At 36.5% G+C, this 26398-nt stretch overlaps 2 protein-coding genes across 2 annotated transcripts; both read left to right on the plus strand.

The window, feature by feature from the left end:
* Positions 1 to 6971: 6971 nt before the first annotated feature.
* On the plus strand, positions 6972 to 13271 carry LOC103932516 (sodium/calcium exchanger NCL). The gene is made up of 9 exons (XM_009342143.3): positions 6972 to 8072; positions 9099 to 9314; positions 10047 to 10228; positions 10338 to 10483; positions 10838 to 11096; positions 11345 to 11490; positions 12091 to 12346; positions 12509 to 12811; positions 12919 to 13271. Exons 1-9 carry the CDS (start codon positions 7652 to 7654, stop codon positions 13165 to 13167), a joined length of 2178 nt encoding a protein of 725 aa, XP_009340418.1. The 5' UTR covers positions 6972 to 7651; the 3' UTR covers positions 13168 to 13271.
* A 1286-nt stretch (positions 13272 to 14557) lies between these two features.
* LOC103932505 (uncharacterized protein At5g64816-like) lies at positions 14558 to 16195 on the plus strand. The gene has a single exon (XM_009342135.3). The coding sequence runs from the start codon at positions 15661 to 15663 to the stop codon at positions 16036 to 16038; it is 378 nt and encodes a 125-aa protein (XP_009340410.1). The 5' UTR covers positions 14558 to 15660; the 3' UTR covers positions 16039 to 16195.
* The last annotated feature ends 10203 nt before the right edge of the window (positions 16196 to 26398 follow it).

Genomic DNA, 26398 nt, shown 5'->3' on the forward strand with positions numbered 1-26398 from the left:
TATTACCTAACACCGACATCATCGACACTGCTGATAGCCATACCGGTAGAGAGAATAGCAAGGCCACAAGCTAGATAGCCGTATAGGTACTGATGATCACGACAATGATAAGTCCATAAATACCCAACAATATAAAGTTGTGTTAATAATTGATTAGCAGCTCCTGATCAAAGAATGTAAACAAACAACTTTATAGATTAGATTATGTCTTTGTTGCACTGTAATACAAAAGAAAGAAAAAAATCACAACCAATTTTAATACAATCAATTCAAACATTACACACAAACTAAAAATTCTAGAACACTAGAAATATGGAAAGGAAACTAATGCAAATACTATTTGATTAAAAAGAATTAATCAACAAAAACTTTAAAGTCATATATAAGATAATGTTTTAAAATTGCAGAAGTATAGAGGTAGGGTTACATACCACGTGAAAAACCACAGGGGTATGAACTCTGTTTCTCTCAGGTTTTCAACACTTAAAAAATTATAGGACATAATTAAGTATACCTCCAACCTTATCATACAACTCTATAGCTAGCTATAAAAAATACAGACTATCCAATTTTGAAATTCCAGTTGATCGATCACAGGGTATCGAAGGTCAAAAACAAACCCCTAAACCATCTAAACCCCTTTGCCTCCAAATACTGTGGAATCCCAAAAAATTACGATAAATTTGAAAAATTAAACAAAAAAAAAAAGGGAAACTTGATTGCAAATTAGGAAAAATATAAAACAACTACCTCCTTATCGCATTGATCTGAGGAACAGTAAAGACGATGGTGCTTCCTCAGAATCTTAGATCCGATCTCAGACTTAACTGACTCGACGAGTTTGAACTCCTGCAGCTTCTTCAACTCCATCTGAAGCTTGTCTTGCTCTTGGCCCTTTGTTTGGAGCTCTTCCTTCTTGAACTTCAAGATCTCCTCCTTCTTAAGGAGCTTCTCGCTTTCCCCTTCTAAAGCCTGGTTGCCTGAAGCTTCTCTTGCATTTCTTCAAGTTCTTTCTCAAACGACAGATAGTTGGGATATGAGCGTGAGATGCAACGAGAGGGAGAGACGGATCGATTGAGATAGAGAGAGATGCGGAGGTGTTGGTGTTTCTCAAATCTGATGCACATGTGTTTTTCCAAGAAAAAACGAAATAAAATCTCAGATTTGAGAGAAGTGAGAGTGGTAGAGAGAGATGCATATATTTTGTTTGGTTGAGAAAGAGAGAATTTGGGTTAAAGGGAGTGGGAGGGAAGTGGGGTGTGGCGTGTGGGTGGGTTAGGGAGGAAAGTGGGGTGTGGGTGGGTTAACTAAGAGAGACAGAGAGACAGAGAAAGTAGGGTATGTGTGGGCCATAAGTATTTGAAAAATAATAAAAAATAAATAATTTTGTCTTTAGAAGTAAAATGTTGTCTTGAAAAAATATTGTGCCAAATTTGTAGAAGAATGGGCACATTAATTAGTGCCTTTATACAAAGGAAACAAATACAATTTTTTTCTGTGTAAAATTGGTTAGTTACCCACAAAATAATTAATTGTGTCCTTAATTTTGTATCCATAGGCCATTTTTCTTGTAGTGATAATTATTGTAGTTATTATAATATTATTGTGATTATGATAATATCTTCTTGATTAAGTCAAACATTAGGAAAATGTTATCACAGTTATTATAATATTATAATCATTATAATTTACCTTTTCTAGCATAATTCAAATGTCACAAATTATGGATCACGGCTTACATGCCGTAATAGTGGTTGTGTGCTTGATTGTAAAATTTGTATATAATACTTTGTGCAGAAAGAATTATTCAATTGAAGAAATTCATTCAAAACAATTATACATTCTATTTTCTTTACATACCAAACAAAGGCTTCTTCTTTCATGTTTGACATCTCTTCCATTGAATATGATCATCCTACAATGGGATGTATGCCAATACAGTGATCTGAAGCCTCTATTTATAGCTGATGGGAATACAGTTGTTAGCTTCGGATTCACTTGTAGTCAGCTCATGCCCTCTCCTCAATTTGCCTAAAACATAAGTTCTTTATATATATTTTTTTTTTTGTTCTTTTTAATAAAGGGAGCCAAACTAGATAATCCACAGGTATGAAACTAGAATACGATCGATATAAATGCCACACCATTGCCCACTGGTTTCTCAAAGATTGTCTAGGGCATGTAGCTCTGGTAATATAGCACTTGTCCTTTCACGCTCAGAGCAAGCGTTCTTGGTTTCCTTCCCCCTTGGATCATCAAGACTTCATTAATATCACGAATGTATAGTAAGTACTCATAAGAATTTTTGAAAAGTAGCCCAAATTTGAACTTGCTACAGACTTATCCCTTTTTCGTTGATGATTTTGTAGACTTTTACAATTTGAACTATTTGAAGGGGTTCAAGCACTACTCTGACGGGCTTATTTGAAGGGGTTCGAGCACTAGTCTACGGGCCTTGAGGGGAGTTCGAGGACTGTTTAAAGCACCTCTCAAGGACTTGCGTATTACATGAGGTGCCTTGAGTGAAGTAATCTCAAATGGCAGGATGGTGATCAAGAAATCAGTTGTTTATGCAAATCCAGCATCGAAGTTCAAGAATTACATATTTGATTTCTGATGTTCAAGAATTATGCACATGACCCGCTATTTCGAAGAACAGTTTCACGAGCAAGACTCGGTGCTTTACGCTGGTATATAGGTATTTGTGAATTCTATTGTGTACTAGCCCAAATTCCATTGTGTCAAAACAACTCTCTAAGTTTTTGAGGATATTTGGTATTTTATTATTTTGGTTCGTATTAGGATGCCTAGCAAGCCAAGAGTTGTCATACCGAGCATCTCCAAGAAAAACTCTAAATTTTGTTAAATTAGTAAGTGATAGTGTTAAAAAATTATTTTAGCTACTTAATTTAATTTTTTTTATTTTCAACAACACTCTCAATTTTACAAATGTCAGATATTTTATTATTAACAATTCAAAACCAATCCACTCATTCTCTAAAACAACCTTTCCTCTTCCTTTTCCCCTTGATCAAGGTTCCACCCTTGAGCTTTATTTTTAAAATATTTAGTAAGTGATTTAAATTTAAAGAGTAACTATTCATTTTGATATAATAGAAACTCTTTTACAGCATCTCCCGAAGATGAGTTTTTTGAGTTGTCTCCTAGTTAACGTGAATGTATAAGAAACGAACATTAGAGAAAAGCCATATCGAACTAACTTCCTTGATCAAAGTTCCACCCTTGAGCTTTATTTTTAAAATATTTAGTAAGTGATTTAAATTTAAAGAGTAACTGTTCATTTTGATATAATAGAAACTCTTTTACAGCATCTCCCGAAGATGAGTTTTTTGAGTTGTCTCCTAGTTAACGCGAATGTATAAGAAATGAACATTAGAGAAAAGCCATATCGAACTAACTTCCTTAGATTACTTGTCTCTTAGTTTGATAACATTCTTTAGATCACATTATTATTTTGTCACATAATAGAAATAAAAGTGAATGCCAAATAAACTTTGCCCGTCTAATTTAACATAATAAGTATTCTCAAAATATTTCATCATATAATTGACTTTTTGGACATGCATCTAACAATTATAACTAATATTCAAAACCAAATGCTACTTTCATCATATGAATTACTTGAGATCAATGCTTAAGAATTGTTGATTTGATTATTCTCATGTCACTATCATCCACCAATAGCGACTGATGTATTGAAAGTTTGAAACTGAAAATATTTTTCCCCCCCCCACCCCCACAACTGAAAATAATTATTTGAGTTGAATTGGTATTTAAGAAATGCTAAAGAGACTTTTTCAAGGTAAGATTCTCTATTTACTCTCGATCATGAAATTTTTTTTTCCAGATGATGAGTACAGTTGCTGAGCTGGAGTACCACCTATTAACATCTGACACCTAAGATGACTTATGAGAACCAGGATCCTTGCCAGAAATTTTTTTTTCCAGATGATGAGTACAGTTGCTGAGCTGGAGTACCACCTATTAACATCTGACACCTAAGATGACTTATGAGAACCAGGATCCTTGCCAGATTCATTCCCTAGGGATCCTAACCGATCGCACAATTGTGTCCGTTCACTGTATATTGTGCAGTTATAAATCATTTAAAATTTAAAATTTAAAATTCAAATATAAATAATATCTAACAAAAACTGACCGTACGATATACGATAAACGGACACGATTGCGTGATCTTTAAGATCCTAAGAATGGATCCGACGAGGATCCTGGTTCGACTTATGACAGTTATTATTTATTTTTAAAATACAATTCAAATTAATTAAATAAAGAACCCAAATTCATCATTTTCTTGATAAAGAAAAGAAGAACCCAGATTCCTCCAATCATCTTCCGTTACGCCCCACCCCATTCCTCCGTTTTCCATCATCTCTCCATGTTTTGTTTTTCTTTCTGAGATAAAACTTATGATTTTGTTGGTTATAGAAAATGCAGCGGGTCGTGAAGCCCAGGACTCTGCAAACGCAGCAGGTCGTGAAGCTTGGGACTCTCTGGCTGCTGAAAATGGCAGTTTTCATGGGTTGAACTTTGTGGGTTGCAGAAGCTTGAGAAGTGGGTGAAGGTTCAGAGCCTCCAACATCGGCATCTTCATGGCCTCCATCGTCTAATCAACGACAAGATCTTGCCGTCCATCAACTTCCCCACCCTCCTCACCAGCCTAAAACCGACAGCACCGGAACGCCTCGCCCTTCACAGCCTTCATCTTGCTCGCCTGCTCTCTGTCAAGTCCTCGGTCGAGTTGTCCACCATGCGCAACACCAGCAAGGGCTTGAACCCGGCAAAGAAAAAGGATTTTGTATGTTTAGGAGTTGGGCGAATCTGCAATCTACCAAGAAAGAAGATGAACAGATTGAGAAATTAAAACCTTTTTTTTTTCCTTTTTCCACAAATGAAATATTTTATTAATGAACTTATCTCGAACAAAACAAAAACACAGGCATGAAATTTAATAGAAAGCAGATTTGCCACCTGTCAGACATTTATTGAATGGGTACTCCAGCTGTCTATGTGCCGGGTACTCTAAAAAATTTCTCCTTTATCACCTCATAATTTAACATTAATTTGAATAACAACATTATAAACTATTATATCAAAACACAAAGTCACAGAAAATTCTTAAAAAAAATCATAAACAAAAATAATAAAAACCTGCTTCGAAGAATTTGAATATATCAAATTGAATGACACCGGCGGCTCTTGGCCAAAGAAGTGCCACAGAGCAATAGGCTAAGTCTCTGAGAGGCCCATGTGTCGTATGGGAGAGGTTTCTTGTGAAATTCTCTTTGTGAGGATTTCGAGAGTTTTTTAATTATATCTGTTCATCATATATTATGTAATCAGTTTTTGTCAGGTATTATTTATATTCAATTTTAAATAAAAAAATTTCCAATGATTTCTAACCTTACGATGTACGATGAACACATCCATTCATCGTACATCGTGCGGTCATTTTTTATCAGGTATTGTTTATATTCAATTTTAAATAAAAAAAATTATAATAATTTCTGACTACACGATGTACAATGAACGAATGTGATTAAAGAAGCCGACAATGATCCTCCTGGCCTCCTGGGTGTCATATAACGAAAATAACACTAACGTTGGGACCCAAGACAGGTGTCTGCATTTTCTTTGATGTATTTTGCTTTTGTCGTCTTAGTACAAATTAAGTACGAAAATTACAATATTAGAATCAAACTTGTAGGATTGACTACAATATTTGTTAATATAGAATTATTTATTGATCGAAAATAAAATTTTATTAAATACATGTAAATATTGTAGCCAAATACTAAATTTTGCACATGATAAAGAGTGCTTAGGTTAGATTTTAATGAATTCTTCTAGTGAGATTCATGGAGCAATTTTTCGATAGCAAAGCACTAGCTCCTAGTGCAACTTCATAAGAATCATATGGTGAAATTTCAAAACTAGCACATGAATCATTTAAGTTGGGTGACATTGTATCTGTCACATCCCGCCCCGGGGGGGGGGGACCAGTTCCCGGGCTCGCTCCACCACCGTAGCACGATATTGTCCGCTTTGAGCCCCGACTACGCCCTCACGGTTTTGTTTCTGGGAACTCACACGAGAACTTCCCGATGGGTCACCCATCCTGGGAATGCTGTCGCGTTACTCGCTTAACTTTGGAGTTCCCATGGAACTCGAAGCCAGTGAGCTCCCAAAAGGCCTCGCGCTAGGTAGGGATGGGAATATACATATAAGGATCACTCTCCTAGGCGATGTGGGATGTCGCAATCCACCCCCCTTAGGAGCCCGACATCCTCGTCAGCACACCATGACCAGGGTTAGGCTCTGATACCAAATTGTCACATCCCGACTTGAAGGGAGCAGTTCCTGGGCCTGCTCCATTACCGTAGCACGATATTGTCCGCTTTGAGCCCCGACCACGCTCTCACGGTTTTGTTTCTGGGAACTCACACTAGAACTTCCCGATGGGTCACCCATCCTGGGAATGCTCTCGCGCGCTACTCACTTAACTTCGGAGTTCCCATGAAACCCGAAGCCAGTGAGTTTCCAAAAAGCCTCGCATTAGGTAGGAATAAGAATATACATATAAGGATCACTCCCCAGGACGATATAGGATGTCACAGTATCTATTGAATTCACACGTGAATTAATGTGCTCTAATATCGTGAATGAAGCTGAGATTCCATCTCAAAACCAATTAATAAATAAAGACAGTGACTAAACATTGTATAACCCCTTGCAAAATTTCTTAGCTTTCAATGTGGGACATTTAGTTATATCATCAAACATTTATAATTATATATTGTACTAACATAAAATATGGGTTCTCACACAATATGTATTAGAAAGCATTTTCATTATATATGTAACTTGTATATACTACAAATTTATAAGGATGCCCAAAACCTTTTTTTTTTTTTTTAATACAATGATATATTTACATTAAGAATGTTGTATTTAGGTTGAGTCACATAATTGACCAACCATAATAATAAATTTCGAATTCATGTCCGTGACAATCAAACTTAAGTTGAGAAAAAACCACTCCACTGCAAGAGGAAAATATCACATGTGGTCTAATATCCTAATGGATAGGATATTGAGTTTCTACTTATGCGTCCTGCATTCTAAACTCTTTATCCTCTAAATTAATATAATAATTTCGAACTCTTCCCCTCTCTTTAATAATGGTAAAATTGAAAAAAAAAAATATTGAGGAAAACAGAATGACCAAATCCATGTGCATCAAACATGACAGCCAGCAAGGGCCATATGCTATCACAATAACCAGACTATAGTGAAGAGGAAACATGTAGTTGAATTTATTATGTTTTATGCTTATTTTTATGACAATTGGCTGCTTGACTGTTTCTGATTTGGAATAAAGTCCCCAAAAATACCACCTAATCCACTAAAAAATCAACAATAAAATCATTGACCTTATTAATGCACATTGATCTTCCTAACTTTTCTAAATTCATAACCATGACAATTGACATAAAAATATAAACTCATCAACTTCCACATATAAAAAATAAGAAAAAGAAAACCGTTTCCATATCATCCTCTAGCTGTAGCTCCCCTTCATTTCAAGCAGACGAAGAAGAGAAGATAATCAATGAGCAACATCACGAAAACTGCAAATTGGGTTGTTTTGGTTCTTCTTGTATTAACAGTGGAAGTCAGAGGTCGTTCTTTTGGACTTAATTCTCGGAGTACTTCGTCTTCCCAATTGGTTTCAGATGGTACAGATCATGAATATCAAAATCAAAGCAGCGGCTCCCTCTTACTTCTCAAAGGAGTTGAGAATATCGATTCCACAGAGTCTTCGTGCGAGCAGCTTTACGGGTTCTTGCCATGCTCCGACAGCGTTTTTGGGCATGTGTTTCTAATGGTGGTCTATGAGTACTTGTTGTTTCATGGTGAGTCGTATTTGGCGGCTGGAGGTGAACAGATTTTCAAGATTTTGGGTCCTGGTGTGTTTGGTGCTAGTGCTTTTCATGTCATCGGTGCCCTTCCTGAGTCTCTATTACTTCTTGGTATGTTTGTATCTTCTTATATTCTTCTTAATTTCCATACACAATTTACAAGTTTTTTTCTTCGTTTTTGTTGTCACAAATCATAGATGATGAGATCTTCTAAATGTTCTGTGTTTTTTTTCCTTTTCTTCATATTGCGAAAACTTTCCTGCACTCATTGCATAAAAGAGGGCTTCCAATTCATGGATTTGATTTTTCATTAATGTACTACACACATTATTTAATTAAATATTGTCTAACATGTCACACCAGCTATTTGTATTAAAATTCAAACTATCTTATATATTATATTATCAAAATGTTAATTAAATACTGAATGTATAGCGACTATTAAATTTTTTATTTTATTTTTGATACTAACGATGTTTTACTTTTGGGAAGGAGATCTTCTAATCTAAAAGATTGAAAATTGGGTTAGGCCAAACAAATAGTCAGTTACTAACTAGGTATCAAACTCAACACATATAATACATCATCAATGTCCATATCACTAACAAATAAAGAAGAATACAGCTAAACTGTGGTATTAGTTGGTAGCTATAAAAATTCTTTGAATTTGTTGTTTAGGAATATAATTAGAGTATATAGCTGGACGCGAGGGATTCCAACTGCCAATATGGAAGACATTCTGATTTTAATTTGTAAGGGCGTCGAAGTCGACAACCTGGCAAAAACAAGAAAATATTAAGTGGTTAATAAATATAACCACAAGGTTTGACGATAATTGTATGCGATGTAGTTTAAGGAAGTGATTACTAAATGTTAATTAACCAGTAAGATAGCAGAGGGAAGAAAAAGCACATGCAGCCCATATGCACAAAAGACCACTCAAGTATATAAAAACATAAAAAGGATTAAAAGAATCAAACAACCACCAATTATATATATAACTAATCATATCACACTTACTGAAGTAATGCATTTGGAAGTTTCAGTTAATTAAACTCATTGATTTTCTTTCACTACTTATATTAAAATTGTACACATATGCAAATTGTAACTGTAATTTGATAATTCTGCACACAGCTTCTGGATTTTTTAACTCCAAGGAAGTCGCGCAGGAATATGTCTATACTGGAGTTGGGCTGTTGGCTGGATCATCAATTTTGAGCTTAACAGTACTTTGGGGGACTTGTGTAATTGTCAGCAGCCAAGAATTTTCAGATCATCAAAGCTCTAAGGCTTCCAATGAGTCAGATTCATCACTTTTGTCATGGAAAAGACTGCCTGCATCATTGACAGGTCAGCCTTGTCACTATTTTTTTCCTCACACGTCTGGATTCTTTGGATGAGAATCCTCATATCTATCATTTCATCTTACATGATGTGATCAGCTTTTATAAAATGTTATTTGTGTTTAATTTTATATAAAAAAAATTCTAAATGATTTATGGCTACACAACGTGAGGATCCCTAGGATCGTAGGATCTTCACAAAGAGGATCAGGATGAGATCCAAATCCAAGATTTTTAAACGCTATATCCACTTATATATTGGATTCCCTTGCCACATACCTGAAAACTTGGAGTCTTTTCTACTGTACATGGATGTATGTGATGCTATGATTTTATATATGAAGGGCTAAAAGCTTAGAATGGAATAGTTGAATCGAAATACGCAGTCATTCACTGAAGTGATACATCCCATATATAACTGGGGCGTTGTAGAATAGTTTTCAGAAATAAAAGTTTGTAGGAAATACAAAAAACAAGGCGTTATTCGCACTTCTTTGAAATGCTAAATAAATTGCTACGTTCAATTAATTTGGGATAAATTTCCTTCTTCAGAAGTGTGGGAGTTGCACCAGTGGTTCGTGAGCTCCCCATTGAACAACAAGAGTTATAATAAAATGTGCTCTTGCATTACAAGATTGATAATTTCATACCGATCGACTAGGTCTTCATCGAGTAATGTGGGAAGAGGTCCCAAGTTTTCATCCTCTCCTCATTTTTTTCTTCTCCTTTGAATTCATAGATTGTGGTATTACAACGGATTTAGAGACCAGCAGCCTTGCGAAGATAATGATTTGTTCAGTAGTACCGTTTCTTATCATGCAAATGGCAAAAATCTTTCCATCCTCTTCCGGGGAACGCATCGCAATCTTGACTGCTCTCAGTGTTTCTGTTGTATTCTTATTATTGTACTTCATTTATCAGGTACGCATGCATGAATATCTCTATACATGAACTGATAATATTATTGCTGATATATATATTAATGTCTTTGAAGTATCCATGTAAAATATTTACTGTTAAAACCTTACAGATCTTCCATCCCTGGGTTCAAAAAAGAAGATTAGAATTTGTGAAACATGGGCATTTGATTTCAAGCATTTTACAACACGTCCAAAAACATGCACTGGCGAGAGTCCTCACTGTAAAAGGGGCACCGAATATACCCGCTATAAGAAGGTAAGGTCTCACCGAATATTGCCCATGGTGATACTGGTAAAGTCTCCAACTTTGTTCACCAAACAATCCTTCTTTTGCTCACCAAATAATGCCTTTGTCATAAGTATCTTATTTGATAGCAATAAATGAGTTTCAGAGTGAGCCGAAGTTGAATAACTGAAATACTTTATTTAGTGATCAAATGTGATAAGAGAATTAGCACTCGAAACTCTAAACATGTGGAACTATAAGAGAGAAAATATACTAAGAGGAGCACATGGTAACAACTCCCCTTCAATAATTTTAGAACTGTTCTTTTGAATTCTATGAAGGTCCCCATATATTGTTTGATTGGTTACTAATTAAATATTGCAGGCTATTTGAGGAAGTAGACGAAGATGGTGACAATTATATATCACTTACTGAAGTAAAAGAACTTCTTCATGAAATCAAATTCATATCAACAGAAGACGATAAGGATAAAGGAACAGCAGAAGTGATGAAACAGTTTGATCTGGATCATGATGGGAAGATTAATAAAGATGAATTCATCAATGGCTTCACAAAATGGATTGAGGAGATCAGGTCAGTGCATAAACAAAACACCGAAAGATCATTGGAGAACATATATGAGGTAACTTATCATCTACCTAAGTTGGCCCCAAAATTTTCATTTCTTCTTTCAATTCTTGAAAGTAGTTGCTTATTCGTTACAATCTGATCCTCCATGCCAAATGAGGCCTATATATATCATGCTTGCCCGGATTATAGCTAGTAAGAATATTAACGTAATGCATCGAGTGAAAAAGATCATTTGCCTTTTTCATATCAATTTACGCTCATTCTCCTCAATAATTTACATCTGCTTCTATTGCTGAGCAGGTCTTTCAGCCTTGGATTGAAAATAGAAGACGAGAACGTGAAATGAAGAAGAATTTAATGTCAGAAGTACTAAGACATGTCCAAAGCAATTCACTTGGAAGCATTGTCACAAATGATGGCATGCCTGATATACCAAATATTAGAAGGTTAGGACTACAACTCGTCTAATTGAAGAGTAACAGTGCCCTTTTTCAAAGGGTACTGTAGACTAACCCAAAGGGGTATTGTAGACTAACCCTTTGGTTGCTATATATACATAGTGTGGCGCTATCCACACACCTATTTTTACCTCTTACACATCCCTCTCAATTTTTGGCCGTGGGAGCTTTAATGAATTGAAAAAGATCAATGAGAAAAAAATTAACAAGTGTGTTGGAGGTAAAAAGGGATGTGTGGATAGCATTACCCTATACATATATGGAACAAAGTTGTTCAGATTTATTTTATCAACGGAGGGAAGAGGAAACTTGGCACTTCTTTGAGCATTGGGGAAAGAGAAATACAGTGTTAATAGTATAACGTATATGTTAGTAGATGTAGTTTGTTAGTTTGACATACATTGTTGGTTTATATTTCGTAACGTAACAGAGTTTAAACTTAGTACAGTATCGGAGCTTTGTTTGGTAGTCTAATATAACTATAAATAATCAGCAATGTAATATGTAGATGCAAGTAGTATTACTCTATATATGCTTTTTGCTGTGGTGTTGAGTCTACTGACCACTGTCTTCAACATGGAAAAACAGGTTGTTTGAAAAGATTGATCTCGATGGAAATAATTGTATATCGCAATCAGAATTGAGAAAACTGATCGGAGATATCAAGTTTGGTAAGATTCCAGGAGACGTGGATGAATCAGTTGTAAAATTGATAGAAGAACTTGACACAAGTGGAGACCAGTTGATCAGTGAGGAAGAATTTGTTACTGGATTAACAAAATGGATAAACAAATCCAACGATCAAGCTCCTCCGTCACTTGAATCCGAGGACGATATCTACCAAGTAAGCAGCTCTGAGAACTATAAGGGAAAGGAATTGAATTGAACACCACTTGTCTCCTTGTCTACAAATTATCGTCTAATACAGTTTTCTGCATACGTGTCAAACTGTAATAGTTTAAATGAATACGACTTTTAAGATTATTTTTTCAAAATGATTATGCAGAGGACTTGGGACGAAACAGATAAGTTGGTGGATGAAGAGTACAGCAGTGGTGGAGCTGTCGACAAGTCAAAATGGGCTTGGATGAAAGCTATAACATATTTGGTTGTAGGGTTTGTTGTATTGGCAGTTTTAGCAGAACCTCTTATAGATAGTGTTCAGGATTTCTCCACAGCTGCAAGCATCCCTTCTTTCTTTGTATCATTTGTGCTAGTCCCCTTGGCAACCAATGCCAGACAAGCCGCTTCAGCAATTAAGGCAGCTTCAAGAAAAACACCAAGAACCACATCTCTGACATTTTCTGAGGTTTGTCATTGTGCCCAATTTTTTATATTTTCTTTCTCAATTAGAAAATACCTAATTAATTGTGTTATTTTCATTATTTTACGTGGAACATATTTATTTGGATGCAGATTTATGGTGGGGTGTTTATGAACAATGTTCTGGGATTTTCTGTGCTGCTAGCCATAATTTATGCTCGTGAAATGACTTGGGATTTTTCTGCTGAAGTTTTAGTAGTTTTAATTGTCTGCACTGTGATGGGTCTGATTGCAAGCTTCGTCTCCACCTTTTCCCTTTGGACATCATTCTTGGCTTACCTTCTATACCCAATTTCATTGCTTTTAGTCTATATTCTCAATGATGTTCTCAATTACACTTGAATTAAACCCACCAAGGATGTAATATTTTTGTAAATTAGCAAGAACATGTCTTTGGAATTAACTGTTACATTCTCTGTTCTTTATAAAGGCCAATGTTTTCCCAATTTTTTGTTAGATTAGATTTAATGATGCATTAATACTTTTGATAGAAATAAATTTCTAGAACAAAAGTAGCTAGGATTTTCAAATAATGTGGTCACGTTTCCTGTGATATCCCACATCGCCCAGGGAAGTGATCCTTAAATGTATATTCCCATCCCTACCTAGCACGAGGCCTTTTGGGAGCTCACTGGCTTTGGGTTCCGTAGGAACTCCAAAGTTAAGCGAGTAGCGCGCGAAGTTCTCGTGTGAGTTCCCAGAAACAAAACCGTGAGGGCGTGGTCGGGGCCCAAAGCGGACAATATCGTGCTACGGTGGTGGAGCGGGCCCGGGAAGTGGTGCCACCCGGGCCGGGATGTGACATTTCCGACCCAAAATAACTTCATTGGACCATTTCATCAAGAACTTGGTGGGCAACTGCCGATTCCTAACGACATTCATCAAAAGCTTATGGCAACGTATATTGACCACTACTATGATATGTGGAGTTTTGTCGAGGGTAGATACAGGAAACTAATGACTAATGTCAAAGAATGCCAAAGCGTGTAAATTGAGGCATTTCATCGAGCACTTGATGCGCACAACTCAGACATTTCATCGAACACTTAGTGCACATGATTGGATTGAATTTAAGTTTTTTTTTTTTATATATGAAAAAAAATATATTTAATTATAACGTTATAAGATAGTACAAATCAAACATGAAAATCAAGAATTAAAGTTACATCTTAAAAAAATACACTATTTAAAAACACTATCACGGAGCATAAAAAAATAGAACATAAAAATACAAAGCCCCGAAAAAAATATAGATTACAATTTAGGCATTTCCAAGGTTTTAAAAGACGCTAGACGCTAGGCGCTAGTCGGGTGGTGGGTTAGGGCCTAGCGCCTGGGCGGCCAGGCGGGGTCTAAGCTGACTAGGCAGATTTAAGTAGATCCATTATATTTCGTGTAAATAAATGTTGGTTTATACTTAAAATATACATAATTTCATCATAAACTACAAAATAGAATAACATATATATTATGAAGTATTGGAACATAATGAAAACATGGGAACAAACATATAATGTGTGTTCATTTAAGTATTCAACAAGTCTCTTATAATTTAAATAAAATGCAAAATGAAGTTATCTATTTTCTATTTAAGTGAGTCGCAACAAGTCTCTTACTGTAATTCTTGAAGAAATGCCTTTTTTGAGTGTTTGAGACTCTAATTTTTCTGTTTACTTTTACTAAACCTTTCATGTATTATATTATGCATTGTGATGATATTTAGGGTTTAGGGTTTAGAATGAAAAACGAGCTGTGTGGATTTTTTTCTTTATTTACTAGGTGCTGGTAACTGATCAATTTTGCAAAAGTAAAGCGAATGAGAGGGAGAAAAAAAATCCAATTCAGGGGCAATACAAAAGAGATATTGAGGACTTGAACGTACTTGTTTTCGGTAACAAAAAATTGCGTAATTGTGCTTGAATTGGTTGTTTTACAAATTACTTCAACGGGTTTTTTTTTTCCCTTCAAATTACTTCATCTGGTAATGTCCTAGGTGACGTTGTTGTACTAAGAGTTGTCCAAAGAAATGTCTACTAGACATATTTAGGTATAGCAATGGAACCTGAGAGACATGCTTGTAATGTCTAAAATGTGCGAGTTACATTGTGCTTTTCAGCTCGATGCCCTGCTTGTGCAGTTGATTTTTCAATTGCAACCGAACCTGTAACCCTGGAGTTGAAGCGGTTTTCCTTGCACTCTGCATTGCATTCTAAAACCAACTGTTGTTTTGATTCATATATCCCTTGGATTTTCATTTTATTCTAAAACCAACTGTTAGAGTAATATTTATAGTTGGAAGTTTTCACTTGTATGGAAAACAGCATGCTCAAATGTCATCTTAGGTGACGGCAATATTGTTGAACGTATTAAGAAAACGAAAACGCCTGATGGACACTCCTACATTCTTTTAGCTCTTTCCTGCTTTCCTTCTATTGTTTGTCTATCAGATGATATAAGTCCGCTTGGCTATGATCTCGTGTTAGGAACCGGATTACAGTAAATGTTGGACTAATGCTTGCATGTTTCTCCGTGGCCTTGTTTATGCGTGGGATTAATATATTTCGCTCTAGAACTTTGGTAGATGCATTTGTTCATATTTTATCTGCTACATGTGATTCGAGGATTGTCTCATGATGAACTGAACTTTCTCAACTTTTGTTATTATGTTATATGTTATATAACATAACCCCATTCGTTATGCCAAAATAACCTGGAGAAGTTTACAAAGTATTGCATGACTGACATACCGATGATGATTTAAATCATTACCTAAGCTCGTTATATTTTTATTTTTGTATTAGCCTGCTGAAGAAGAGGTTGATCTCTGCATTTGTGATGGTGGAAGTGTGGTGGTCCTTCTTAGCCGCTATCCCTGCAGTAGTTGCAGGACAAGCGTTTCGAGTGAAGAAAAGGCGTGGCGAAGAGCGGAGATTAAAGAGCGCTAGACGGAGGGAGAAGAGTTCTGATGAGATTTTTGTCTGCGAAAGGGTATGCACGTCGAAGAGAATGCTGAAAAAGGTTGGTGCATTCTCAAAGGACCCTATTCCTGATACTTGCGTTACCGTCTGCGGTGTATCTGAGCTCGATGCGTGTGCTGATACGTGTGCCCGCACTGTCTGCGTAAACCAACATCAAGTACCAAATTGGAACGACATCTGCCTTAGGAGATGCCAGAGTGAGTGTTTGAAACTCTCTTCTTCAAATCCTCTTTAAATGAGAAACAATGTATTTACAAGGGGAGGTTTTTTTATTTTTTCTAAATTATTATTATTATTAAATGAGAAACAATGTGTCAATTAGCTAGTTTAACTAGAGATAACGTGCCGCTGAGTATTACGATCTAGTGATATTGATGTTTGCTTATAAGTGAGAGATTTTTTTGTTCGATTATCGCCAAATGAAAATTTGAACTACATTATTTACTAACTCATTGTGAGATTAAACCAGCCTTTTTTTCTTAGTGTAGATAGTATAGTTTATCTGAAAAAAATAAAGATAAGCTTATTAGATAACGAAAGTTTTTAATGATATTAATCATGAGGTTTGTACTCTAAAATAGTTTTTCAAGTACGTTAGGCAGACGTGTGTGTTAGTTTCCATTGGAGTAGGATTCTCTTTCTTCTTTTTTTCTCTCTTCTTCCTTTCCCTTCTATTTGAACGGTCACGATTAAGTCACGTCAATATCTTATATTAATTTTTTTTTAACAAAAGAAAAACAAAATAAGAGAATGTGAGAAGAGGGAATGGAAGGGGATGGAAAGAGGGGGGAGAGAATCCTAATTCGTTTCCATTTTGGACTAGGATTCTCTTCTTTTCCATTCCCTCCTCTCACATTCTCTATTTTCCACTAGGTTTTGTACTTACCTAGTGGTCTTTATTCCGCTACGGGACGTAGGGATAGTTTCCGGTCCGTCCTGGGCGACGGTTTGGTGTTGGCATAGGGTTTGAAGTGTGTTTCCTCTGGCTATTAGCACAGGGACGGGGAGCCGACATGGAGCCGAGAGTGTATTTTCCTCTGACTGTCTGCTAAGAGACGGAGAGCCGGCATAGGGCCTGGGGGTTATCGGACATTCACTAGTGATTATTATATATACAAGTTATGATTTGAGACATTGCACATCATGTTAGGTTTCGGAAAACCTATGTTTATCATAATATATACGTTTTCATAAAACCTGGGGGTTAGTATGTTGATAAATGTTTTATTATTATATATATATATATATATATATATATCAACTTGGTCCACTTATGTTTGTTTTGCGCCCCCTTCAGGACTTAGAATCGAGGCATACAATCCCAGCGTCAAGGTACTTCCGCATCGGCATCTTCGAGTCCTCTCAGTGTAGGACCCATTCTTTTATTTATTCAATTTTTTATTATTTTCCTTTAGCATTTTAGATTAGATGTGTGCTCTGAAAACGTTCTTTAAATTCATATTCATTATTCTTTTATATTTATAAGTCTTATCTATCCCTTATTTTCAGCATTTGTACTTAATAAATGGCTTTCATCACCCTCGGGTGTCAGCCAGCACATGTCTATCCTGGTATTCAGGGAATATCGGGATCGGGGCGTGTCAGATTAGTATCAGAACATGGTTTTGTTCAGAGCATACTTAGGACCTTCTGTCACTGTAGTAGTGTGTCAGTCATGATGTCATTTGATGTCACAACTTCCGAATTTGGTGTCATTCTGCGCAGTTGTGCAAACCTTTCTCTGTTTGAATTGTCACATTCTGGTTGAAACACAAGAATTCGTGTCGGGATTGTGCTTTAGTAGTGATGAAGTGGATTGTTGGATGACTTTCAACATCAGATTGATACTCTGCAACATGCATTCCCTGGGAATGGTGGCAGAGTCGGTGTTACTTGGAAGCGACATGTTTTAGAAATCTCAATTTGTGAAAGTCTGGTCAAGACCAGTTATAGATCTGAAATGACGATGCCACTTTGCAACATGTGTTCCCTAGGAATTGCAGGCGTAGTGGGCTTTACATCAAAATCTTGGGAAACGGAAAAATCTTTGCAGTACGAGTTGGTTAAGATCAACTAGAAATCTGAATTGGTGATGTCACTCTGCGACATGCATTCCCTAGGAATGGCGGGCAGAGTCATATCTCTTTGGAAATTACTCGAAACTTTCGAAGTGCGTGTTAGAGAAAGTGAGTAAGTGCTAGTTGTGGCAATGGTTAGTAAGTGGTAGTTGGTGGGAGCAAATCAATGTTCTCGGACTCATTACCGCTGAAGAAATTTGTGTGGATCGTTAGAACAATTCTTGGTAATTATTCTATTAATATCCTTCTTACTTCAACCCCGAAGTCAAGTTCCTTAACCTTTGACCGTCAGCTTTACACCAAATTCTTCGGGTGTTGACTTCGTTTAAATTAGATAATTTCTTAAGTGACTCTTTGGTAGCAGACTTTATTCTCACCAATTTCCAAAAAGAGTTGTGATTCTTGTTGTTGTAGTTAGACTTGGATGATGAAGATCCATACTTGTTTGGATAAACAGACTCCTTGAATTTCACCTGGGTCTAGTACTAGGCGGTAAATCCTAGCTCTTTGTCCATGAACTTTTTGGTAGAGGTGAACTTAGCCTTTTGCTTGTAACCCAACTGATCAGTGCTCTTGTCCACTAACTGTTCAACCTTGTAATGTTTCAGTTGGCTTGAGATTCCACCATATTCATCATTGTACGAAGATCGAGCTTTACTCTGAACTCCTCTGGACTCATTGAGCTTTGGTTTGCTTAAGGGCATCACTTCAAGGTAGCCAATTGTGTCACTGCATGCATATGCAGGATGCTTTGTATCTTTCTTCTTCGTCATTACGTTGGTTCAGAGGTTCTACGTTTAATTTTTGAACTTTGAAACAACCCTCACAAAGTATTTTGAATTTCGAAATGTCTTTGGCCTCATCAAACCTCATTAGCAGTTTTTAACTATTCTTTAAGCTTAGACTTATTTCCTTTTTGGCTAAGAAACCAGTCAACCTTTTTGCAATGATTAACCAAATAATCGTAAATAGTGACTTCTATTTCTGCATCTTCACCTTCCTTCACTTATTCGTTTCTTAATGTAAACTGGGTCATGCCGGACAATACACCAAGGGTGAAAAAAAAAAAAAAAAACGTTTGTTCTTGGTTTGGTTTATGGTTCAAATCTAAATATCTTGTACTCTAGATTTAATGGACTGTTTTGATCCTCAAATTCTTGAGTGTTCTTTTAGCCTTCTCGACATAGTTTCTCACTCAAACAGGGAGAAATTCACAATTGATTGATTCGATGGAAGGGCGCACCCAATTCTTATCGATTTGGACAAAATGTTAGAAGCATAACCTTTTCACAAGCTTACCATACTAACCATAAAGAGTTCCACGTGGGTGTGAGGTTGGAGCCGTCTTCTGGTAAGAGATTGGTGAAAATTGTAGTGCAGGTGATTAGCAGATTGCATCACTATCTTTATGCTGAATTGAATGGTCACCACTCATTGTCTTGCTACAATTCATAACCATCATTTCGTACTCTGGTAGAACTTTTTGATGATGTAATGTGTTCGCATCAACGCAGCTTTCCACTACCTCACACCTAGATCCTTCGGTTCGCTAGCACATGGGTGTGAGATTTGAGCGGTCTTGTAGTAAAAGTTGGATGAAGGTTTTAGTACAGAAGGTTAGCGGATTGTATCACCATCTTACTATAATTCATAAGCATTACATCGGTTCTTTTCCGACGATATGTGTTCGTCTCAACACACATCTTTCCATTGCTTCACTTCCAAACCTTATTGTTGAGAGTATGTGGATGTCAAAACACTTATAGCAGATCTGTTTGGTGCACTCTGGAATGGCACCACAATGTGGTCAAGGCGAGAATCAGATAATCTTTACACTTCTTTCGAAAGGTGTGTACTCTCTTTTGCTTTTAGGTTGATCACTTGAGAGTCATTCTTTCCATCAACATTGACCTTGTTTGACTAGAAATCTGCAACTAAGCAAAAATGGAGAAGTGGTTTGAGCACTGCAACAACTCCCTAGAGATACTACTTGTTGGGGGAAGTGACTTCTCGTTTTCTGTTGCTTGGCTCGAGCTTTTAGGTCTACTACTAACATGGTAGCCACTCTTGAATCCCAAGGTACAGTTTTCAAATGAGTTCTTTGTTGGCAAAACACTAGAGTAGTTGGTCACATTTGGAAAAACTGAGGATGATAGTATGCTGGGTGCTGGATAAAATTTTACGACGGCAGTTTCTGTTTTGTTCGGTTTGAGTATGGCATTTTTTGCGACATGTTACAAGAGTTTTCTATTGGCTATACTAGTTGACAAAGGAGTATTGTGAACTGGTATTCAAAAGATCGAATTTACGACATATGAAATTGTGCACCCTCAAGAAATTACTGCTTGCTTACGGAGACAACAAATGTGTGATCAATATCGCGGGCGGCCAACTATGGTATTGAAAACTTATTTGTTGGGTTCGTTAAGCAAGTGCCCGTCTACGGTAGTTATTACGAATTTGCGATTGTTGGAGCTCGACCCAAAAACACACATTTTTTGGAAGTACGTGACATTCGTATACTTAGGCTAGACCCACTCTCATTTTCCAATTTTGAATTTCAATATACATATTTTAACTTCCTTTACTTTAGTTATTTTTTTTTGACGTTACAAATGTTTTGGGGGAAGTATTTCCGTTTTAAGTTTTAAGTTTAGCACGAATTTTTGACCTATATGTTAGTACGTATCTATTTTAACATTATCGTATTTGTGTACTTATTTTTGACCTTACGTCAATATATGTTTTCAGTTTTATATCTCTATAAAGTATGTTTCTACTTCTACATTGATGGGGAAGAAAGTAAGAGCTTGGAGGCATGATAAAGGATTTTGCAATCTGTTCGCGACGGTGTGGCATATTCTCTTTGATGCACCCACTCTAACTTGATTTGTTTTTATACATATATTCTTCTTCCTATTTTTGAGTTCTTCAGTGTAGCAAATTATTTTAAATTTTGGGACGAAATTCTTTTAAGGGGGGTAGATTGTAACAACTCATCCCGGGATTTACGGAAGAAAAATGATATTTTTGTATTTTCACTAAGTTTGGGGGATATTTTCCTTTTAAAAATGGTTTTTTGGGTCTTAATTGGTGAGTCCACGGGGCCCACCTCCTGATTTGTCCCCTAGTTCCCTTTCTTTTCTTTTTTTTTTGAAAAGTCTAACTCTCTCTCTCTCTCGCTTCTCTCTCAGTTCTCTTTTCTCTCTTATTCTCCCTCTGTGATCTTTCCCTTCTCTCTCTTGAAACCCTTTCACCCTCTGATCCACCCACACACACACCTTTACCATTTACCTGCAACACCATCACCATCACCCTTGCGAACTAAGATTCAAAGAAAGAACACCACAAACCCTTCTCTTCCTTTCGGCTGGTACTGTTCATCATCTTCTCCGTCGTGTTTCGTATTTTTCTGACGTTGTTAAGCTTCTAGAAACCCTTGGAATGTGTTTTAAGGTTAGATCGAAACTTTTTTTTAAGTTGTGTATACGTTTGAATAGCAAAAAATAGCTTGGAGTAGTTTTTCCAAATTTTCCAGCGAGCACCGCCCCCTTCGAGGCAATTTCTGGCCAAAGGATGGTGAGTTGGCTGGCGTGCAAGGTATCAATCTCTTCGTCTCGCTAAGTACTATAACTTTTCTTTTTGTTTCACCCAATTTCATTGAGTATCGAAGAAGTTATGGACGTTTGAAGTTTGCCCAGAAACCGGCCAAAACCTTGGCCTGAAAATGGGTCAACCCAATCCATTAACCCAAGGTCCAACCCAATTACCCAAACCTAAGTCTGAAATCCAAACCCAGGCCTTTGGGCCATTTCCATTTAGGGCCTTAGGCACGTGCATCCTAAACCTTTAACCCTTTAAGACCCAAAACCCTTAACCCTTTAAATCCTTAAAGCCCTAGGCCCAACCCGATCCAACCCAAAACCCTTGATCTGGATCCGTTGACTTTGACCCGGTTCGACCGTTGACTTAGTCAACGGTCAGCGTTGACTTTGACTTTGACCATTGACTTTTTGGATTTCGTGCGGAGACCCCTCCTAGGCTAATTTCGATGTCCTGGACCCGTTTTTTACTCTGTTTCCCCAAATTAAATTGTTTGAGTAGAGTTTGATTAAATGTACCCTTTATGTGCTTAGGGGCAATTTATTGTGGCGTTCTGTCTCCGCTAGTTTGCGTGGCTCTTCGGCAGCTAAATACTGTGAATGGACCCTCTAAAAATGCATGTTTTGATTGTAGAAATGCATACATGAAAAGCGTGATTTGATGACTATGTTTTATGAAACGTTTTATGAGATAACATGCTTACTGAGGCTAGTTTGAATTATTACTATTTTTCCTATAACCCGTGTTCTTATAGAATATTTGATGGATTACGATATGATATTTAGAACATGTTTAGAACACCTCTTTATAGTATAGATGATAGTTGACTTTATACTATGAAGTTGCTTTTCAATATATGTATGTTCACTGGTTTTGTACCTACATGGTGGTCCTTATTCCGCTATGGGACGTAGGGATAGTTTCCGGTTCGTCCCGGGCAACGGTTTGGTGTTGGCATAGGGCCTGGAGTGTGTTTCCTCTGGCTATTAGCACAGGGACAGAGAGCCGGCATGGGGCCTGAGGGTTATCGGACATTCATTAGTGATTATTATATATACAAATTATGATTTGAGACATTGCACGGCATGTTAGGTTTCGAAAAACCTATGTTTATCATAATATATGTGTTTTCATAAAATTTGGGGGTTAGTATATTGATAAATGTTTTATTTTATATATATATATATATATATATATATATATCAACTTGGTCCGCTCATGTTTGTTTTACGCCCCCTTCAGGACTTAGAATCGAGGCATACAATTCCGGCATTAAGGCACTTCCGTATCAGTATCTTTGAGTCCTCTCGGTGTAGGACCCATTCTTTTATTTATTCAATTTTATATTATTTTCCTTTAGCATTTTAGATTAGATGTGTGCTCTGAACACGTTCCTTAAATTCATATTCATTATTCTTTTATATTTATAAGTCTTATCTATCCCTTGTTTTCAGCATTTACACTCAATAAATGGCTTTTGTCACCCTAGGGTGTCGGCCAACACATGCCTATTCTAGTATTCAGGGAATATCGGGATCGGGACGTGTCAAGCAAGGTCTGAATCAGTGAATCCAACTAATTCCAATGAATCATCTCTGCCATAAACTAACATAAAATCCTTAGTTCTTTGCAAGTATCTCAGCACCTTCTTTGCTGCCACCCAATGAACTTCTCTAGGATTTGATTGAAACCTTCCCAAAAGACCAATAATGAATGCCAAATCCGGCCTAGTGCAAATGTTAGCATACATAAGACTGCCAACTAATGAAGCATAAGGCTTCATCTTCATCAATTCAATTTCATGCTCATTATTTGGACACTGGTTTTGGGAAAATTTATCTCCCATGTTCACTAGAACATCAGCCTTATTGCATTTTTACATGTTAAACCTATTGAGTACTCTTTCAATGTAGCCTTTCTGAGATAATCCAAGAAATCTTCTCTACCTATCTCGAACTATCTCAATTCCCAAAACATAATAGGCTTCTCCAAGATCCTTCATTTCAAAGTTTGTGCTCAACATGTGCTTGGTTTCATTCAATAGTTGTCTGTCCAAACTTGCAAGTAAGATGTCATTGAGATAGAGAACAAGGAGAATGAATTTTGATCCTCATGTTTTGAGATAAATGCAATCATCCATCTGATTTTCTATGAAACCATGTGAAGTAACAACTTGATCAAATTTTAAGAACCATTGCCTGGATGCCTGTTTTAGTCCACAAATTGACTTCTATAACTTGCAAACCATATCTTCCTTCCCTCTTTCAATAAGTCCAGGAGGTTGAGCCATGAAAATGTCTTCATTCTTGACATCCATTTGGTGCAATTCTAAATCAAAATGTGTTGTTCAAGCTATGATAACTCTCATTGAATCCTTGGAAGACACAGGGGAAAAAGTGTCATTGTAATCAACCCCTTCCCTTTGTGTAAAACCCTTTGCAACAAGCCTTGCTTTATATCTCCCGATCCCTCCCTCATCATCCTTTTTGGTTTTGAATACCCATTTGCAACCAATTGCTTTGATATTAGGTGGGAATTTCACCAAAAGACCAAACAGAGTTCTTGGACATTGAATTGAGTTCTTATTTCATTGTCGCTTGCCATAAAACCTTTTAAGGACTCTGCATGGCTTGGTGACATGTCATAGGATCATCAATGTCTCCAAAATCAAACTCTGTCTCTTGAAGGTACATATAGTCTGAAGAAATAACTGGCTTTTTAATTCTGTTGGATTTCCTCAAATTTTGATGATTAAGTGAGTTGGTAGGAGCATTAGAATTGGTTGTCTAATTCTCAGTGGCTGGATTTTGATTAACAAAAGCATTGTTTTGATCTTCCTCATTCACAGTTTCTGTTGGAATCTCATTGTCACCCATTACGTCATCAATCTCAGTATTAGAACTCAATCTCAGGAAAACATGTATGTGATTATAGTCTAACCGTGAGGAATCATCTTCCATTTGCCTTGCTTCTTCAAACTCAAAATTTTCTTAAAATAAATTCGAAACATCTTCATCTTCTAGAAAGGTATCATTAAGAGTTTCTTGTATTCTGGTGCTTGCTTAAGTGCAGAAAAACTTAAAGCCTTTTGACTTCTCAGAATAACCAATGAAGAAACAGATAGTGGTCATGGAGTCTAATTTCTTTTCACTTGAATTGTAAAACCTCGCTTCTGCCTTACATCTCCAAACATGAAAATGATCGAAACTTGGTTGTCTTCCATTCCACAGCTCAAATGGTGTCTTAGGCACATCTTTAGATGATACTTTATTAAGTATATAATTTGTTGTCTTTAATGCCTCTCCCCAAAGGAAACTAGGATGTTTGGACCTAGAAATCATGCTTCTCACCATCCCCATGAGAGTTCTATTTCTCCTCTCTGCCACTCCATTTTGTTGGGGGTGTGCCAGGAGTGGTGTATTATGCTACAATGCCTTAGCCTTTAAGAAAACATGCAAAAAGACCATTTTTCTGTCTAGCTTTTGTGTGCCTGCCAAAATATTGCCCTCCTCTATCTGATCTAACAATTTTAATCACACGGTCTAATTGTTTTTCAACTTCACTTTTGAAGGTTTTGAAACATTCAAGGACTAAAGACTTCTCACTAATGAGGAAAACATAACTGTATTTAGAGTAGTCATCTACGAAATTCACAAAATAAGAGTTCCCACATATGGTTTTGATAGGAAAAGGTCCATAAACATCTGCATGTATGATTTCTAACAGGCCATGACTTCTTTTAGCATCTAGTTTCCTAATATTTGTCATCTTTCCTTTCATACAATCAACATACTCAACTGCACTCTTGAAATCAATAGCCGGAATCAAGTTCATTTTGGACAATTGAAAAACCTTTTCTTTTGAAATGTGTCCTAATCTTTTGTGCCAAAGAATGAAAATTTGATCAAAACCATGTATTCTTTTGGTTGCAATACTTAAGACATGTAAATGGTCAGTTTCTACAGTGCAATCTATTTTCCAAAGTTGGTCATGCATAAAAGCTTTTCCTTGTAGAGAACCTTTTCTAAAGAACTTGACACATTCATTATCTCCCATGAAAATATAGCCTTGTTTCACTAACTTTGATGCTGAAAGTAGGTTTCCTCTCATTGCAGGCATAAACAGAACATCATTCAATCGCATTATTATGCCAGTAGATAATTTCAATTTAACTATACGAAGGGCTTTGACAGACACTTTGGTTCCCTCACCAACAAAAACATGAAAACAATTTGTTTTCTTTTGTTTTTCAAAACCATGTAAGGAATTAGTGATATGAACAGATGAACCACTATCAAACCACCAAGAGTTAGCAGGAATATCAATGAGATTCGACTCCTCACACACATAGACATCAGCTTTTCCTTTAGCCCTTAACCAATCCTTGCAAATTTCACAGTCCCTCCTATAGTGGCCTTTAGATTTGCAATGATGACACCTAATCTTTTTAATGTTTTTAACTTTGACCTTAAAATTATTAGATTTAGAGGAGTTGGAATTTTTAGCAGATATAACAGACTTATCATGTTGCTTAGGTTTAGAAGCATTACCAGATTAATGTGCTTCTTTCCCTTTGCAATTTGCACATAATTGATAGCTTTAGTCTCCTTGCTATTTTCTTGTTTTTGGCGGTTTTCTTCTTGGACACATTGAGCAATCAATTTATACATTGTCCAAGTCTTGTCTTGAGTGTTATAAGACACTTTTAGTTGATTGAACTTTTGTGGCAATGCTTGTAGAATCATGAACACCAATTGTTTTTCCCCAATGTTGACATCCATTTAATTAAGTTTCTCAGCTGCATCGGTCATCTTCATAATATGTTCTCAGATTGAACCTCCACCCTCGAATTAGTAAGATGTCAAAAGGAACATGTGCTGAGCAATTTCAACCTTTTCAGATTCTTTAAATTTG

Source organism: the organism of the source record quoted next, unplaced genomic scaffold, assembly GCF_019419815.1.
Source record: "Pyrus x bretschneideri cultivar Hongxiangsu unplaced genomic scaffold, Pyrus_bretschneideri_v1 Contig25, whole genome shotgun sequence".
In the NCBI taxonomy this organism is placed as follows: domain Eukaryota; kingdom Viridiplantae; phylum Streptophyta; class Magnoliopsida; order Rosales; family Rosaceae; genus Pyrus; species Pyrus x bretschneideri.

What these genes read in the sequence shown, in the direction of transcription:
- LOC103932516 (XM_009342143.3), top strand. Translation starts at nt 7,652, where the DNA reads ATGAGCAACATCACGAAAACTGCAAATTGGGTTGTTTTGGTTCTTCTT. An exon ending in ACTGCCTGCATCATTGACAG is followed by an intron (nt 9,315 to 10,046) that starts GTCAGCCTTGTC and finishes TTGAATTCATAG; the next exon opens with ATTGTGGTATTACAACGGAT. An exon ending in CCGAGGACGATATCTACCAA is followed by an intron (nt 12,347 to 12,508) that starts GTAAGCAGCTCT and finishes ATGATTATGCAG; the next exon opens with AGGACTTGGGACGAAACAGA.
- LOC103932505 (XM_009342135.3), top strand. Translation starts at nt 15,661, where the DNA reads ATGGTGGAAGTGTGGTGGTCCTTCTTAGCCGCTATCCCTGCAGTAGTT.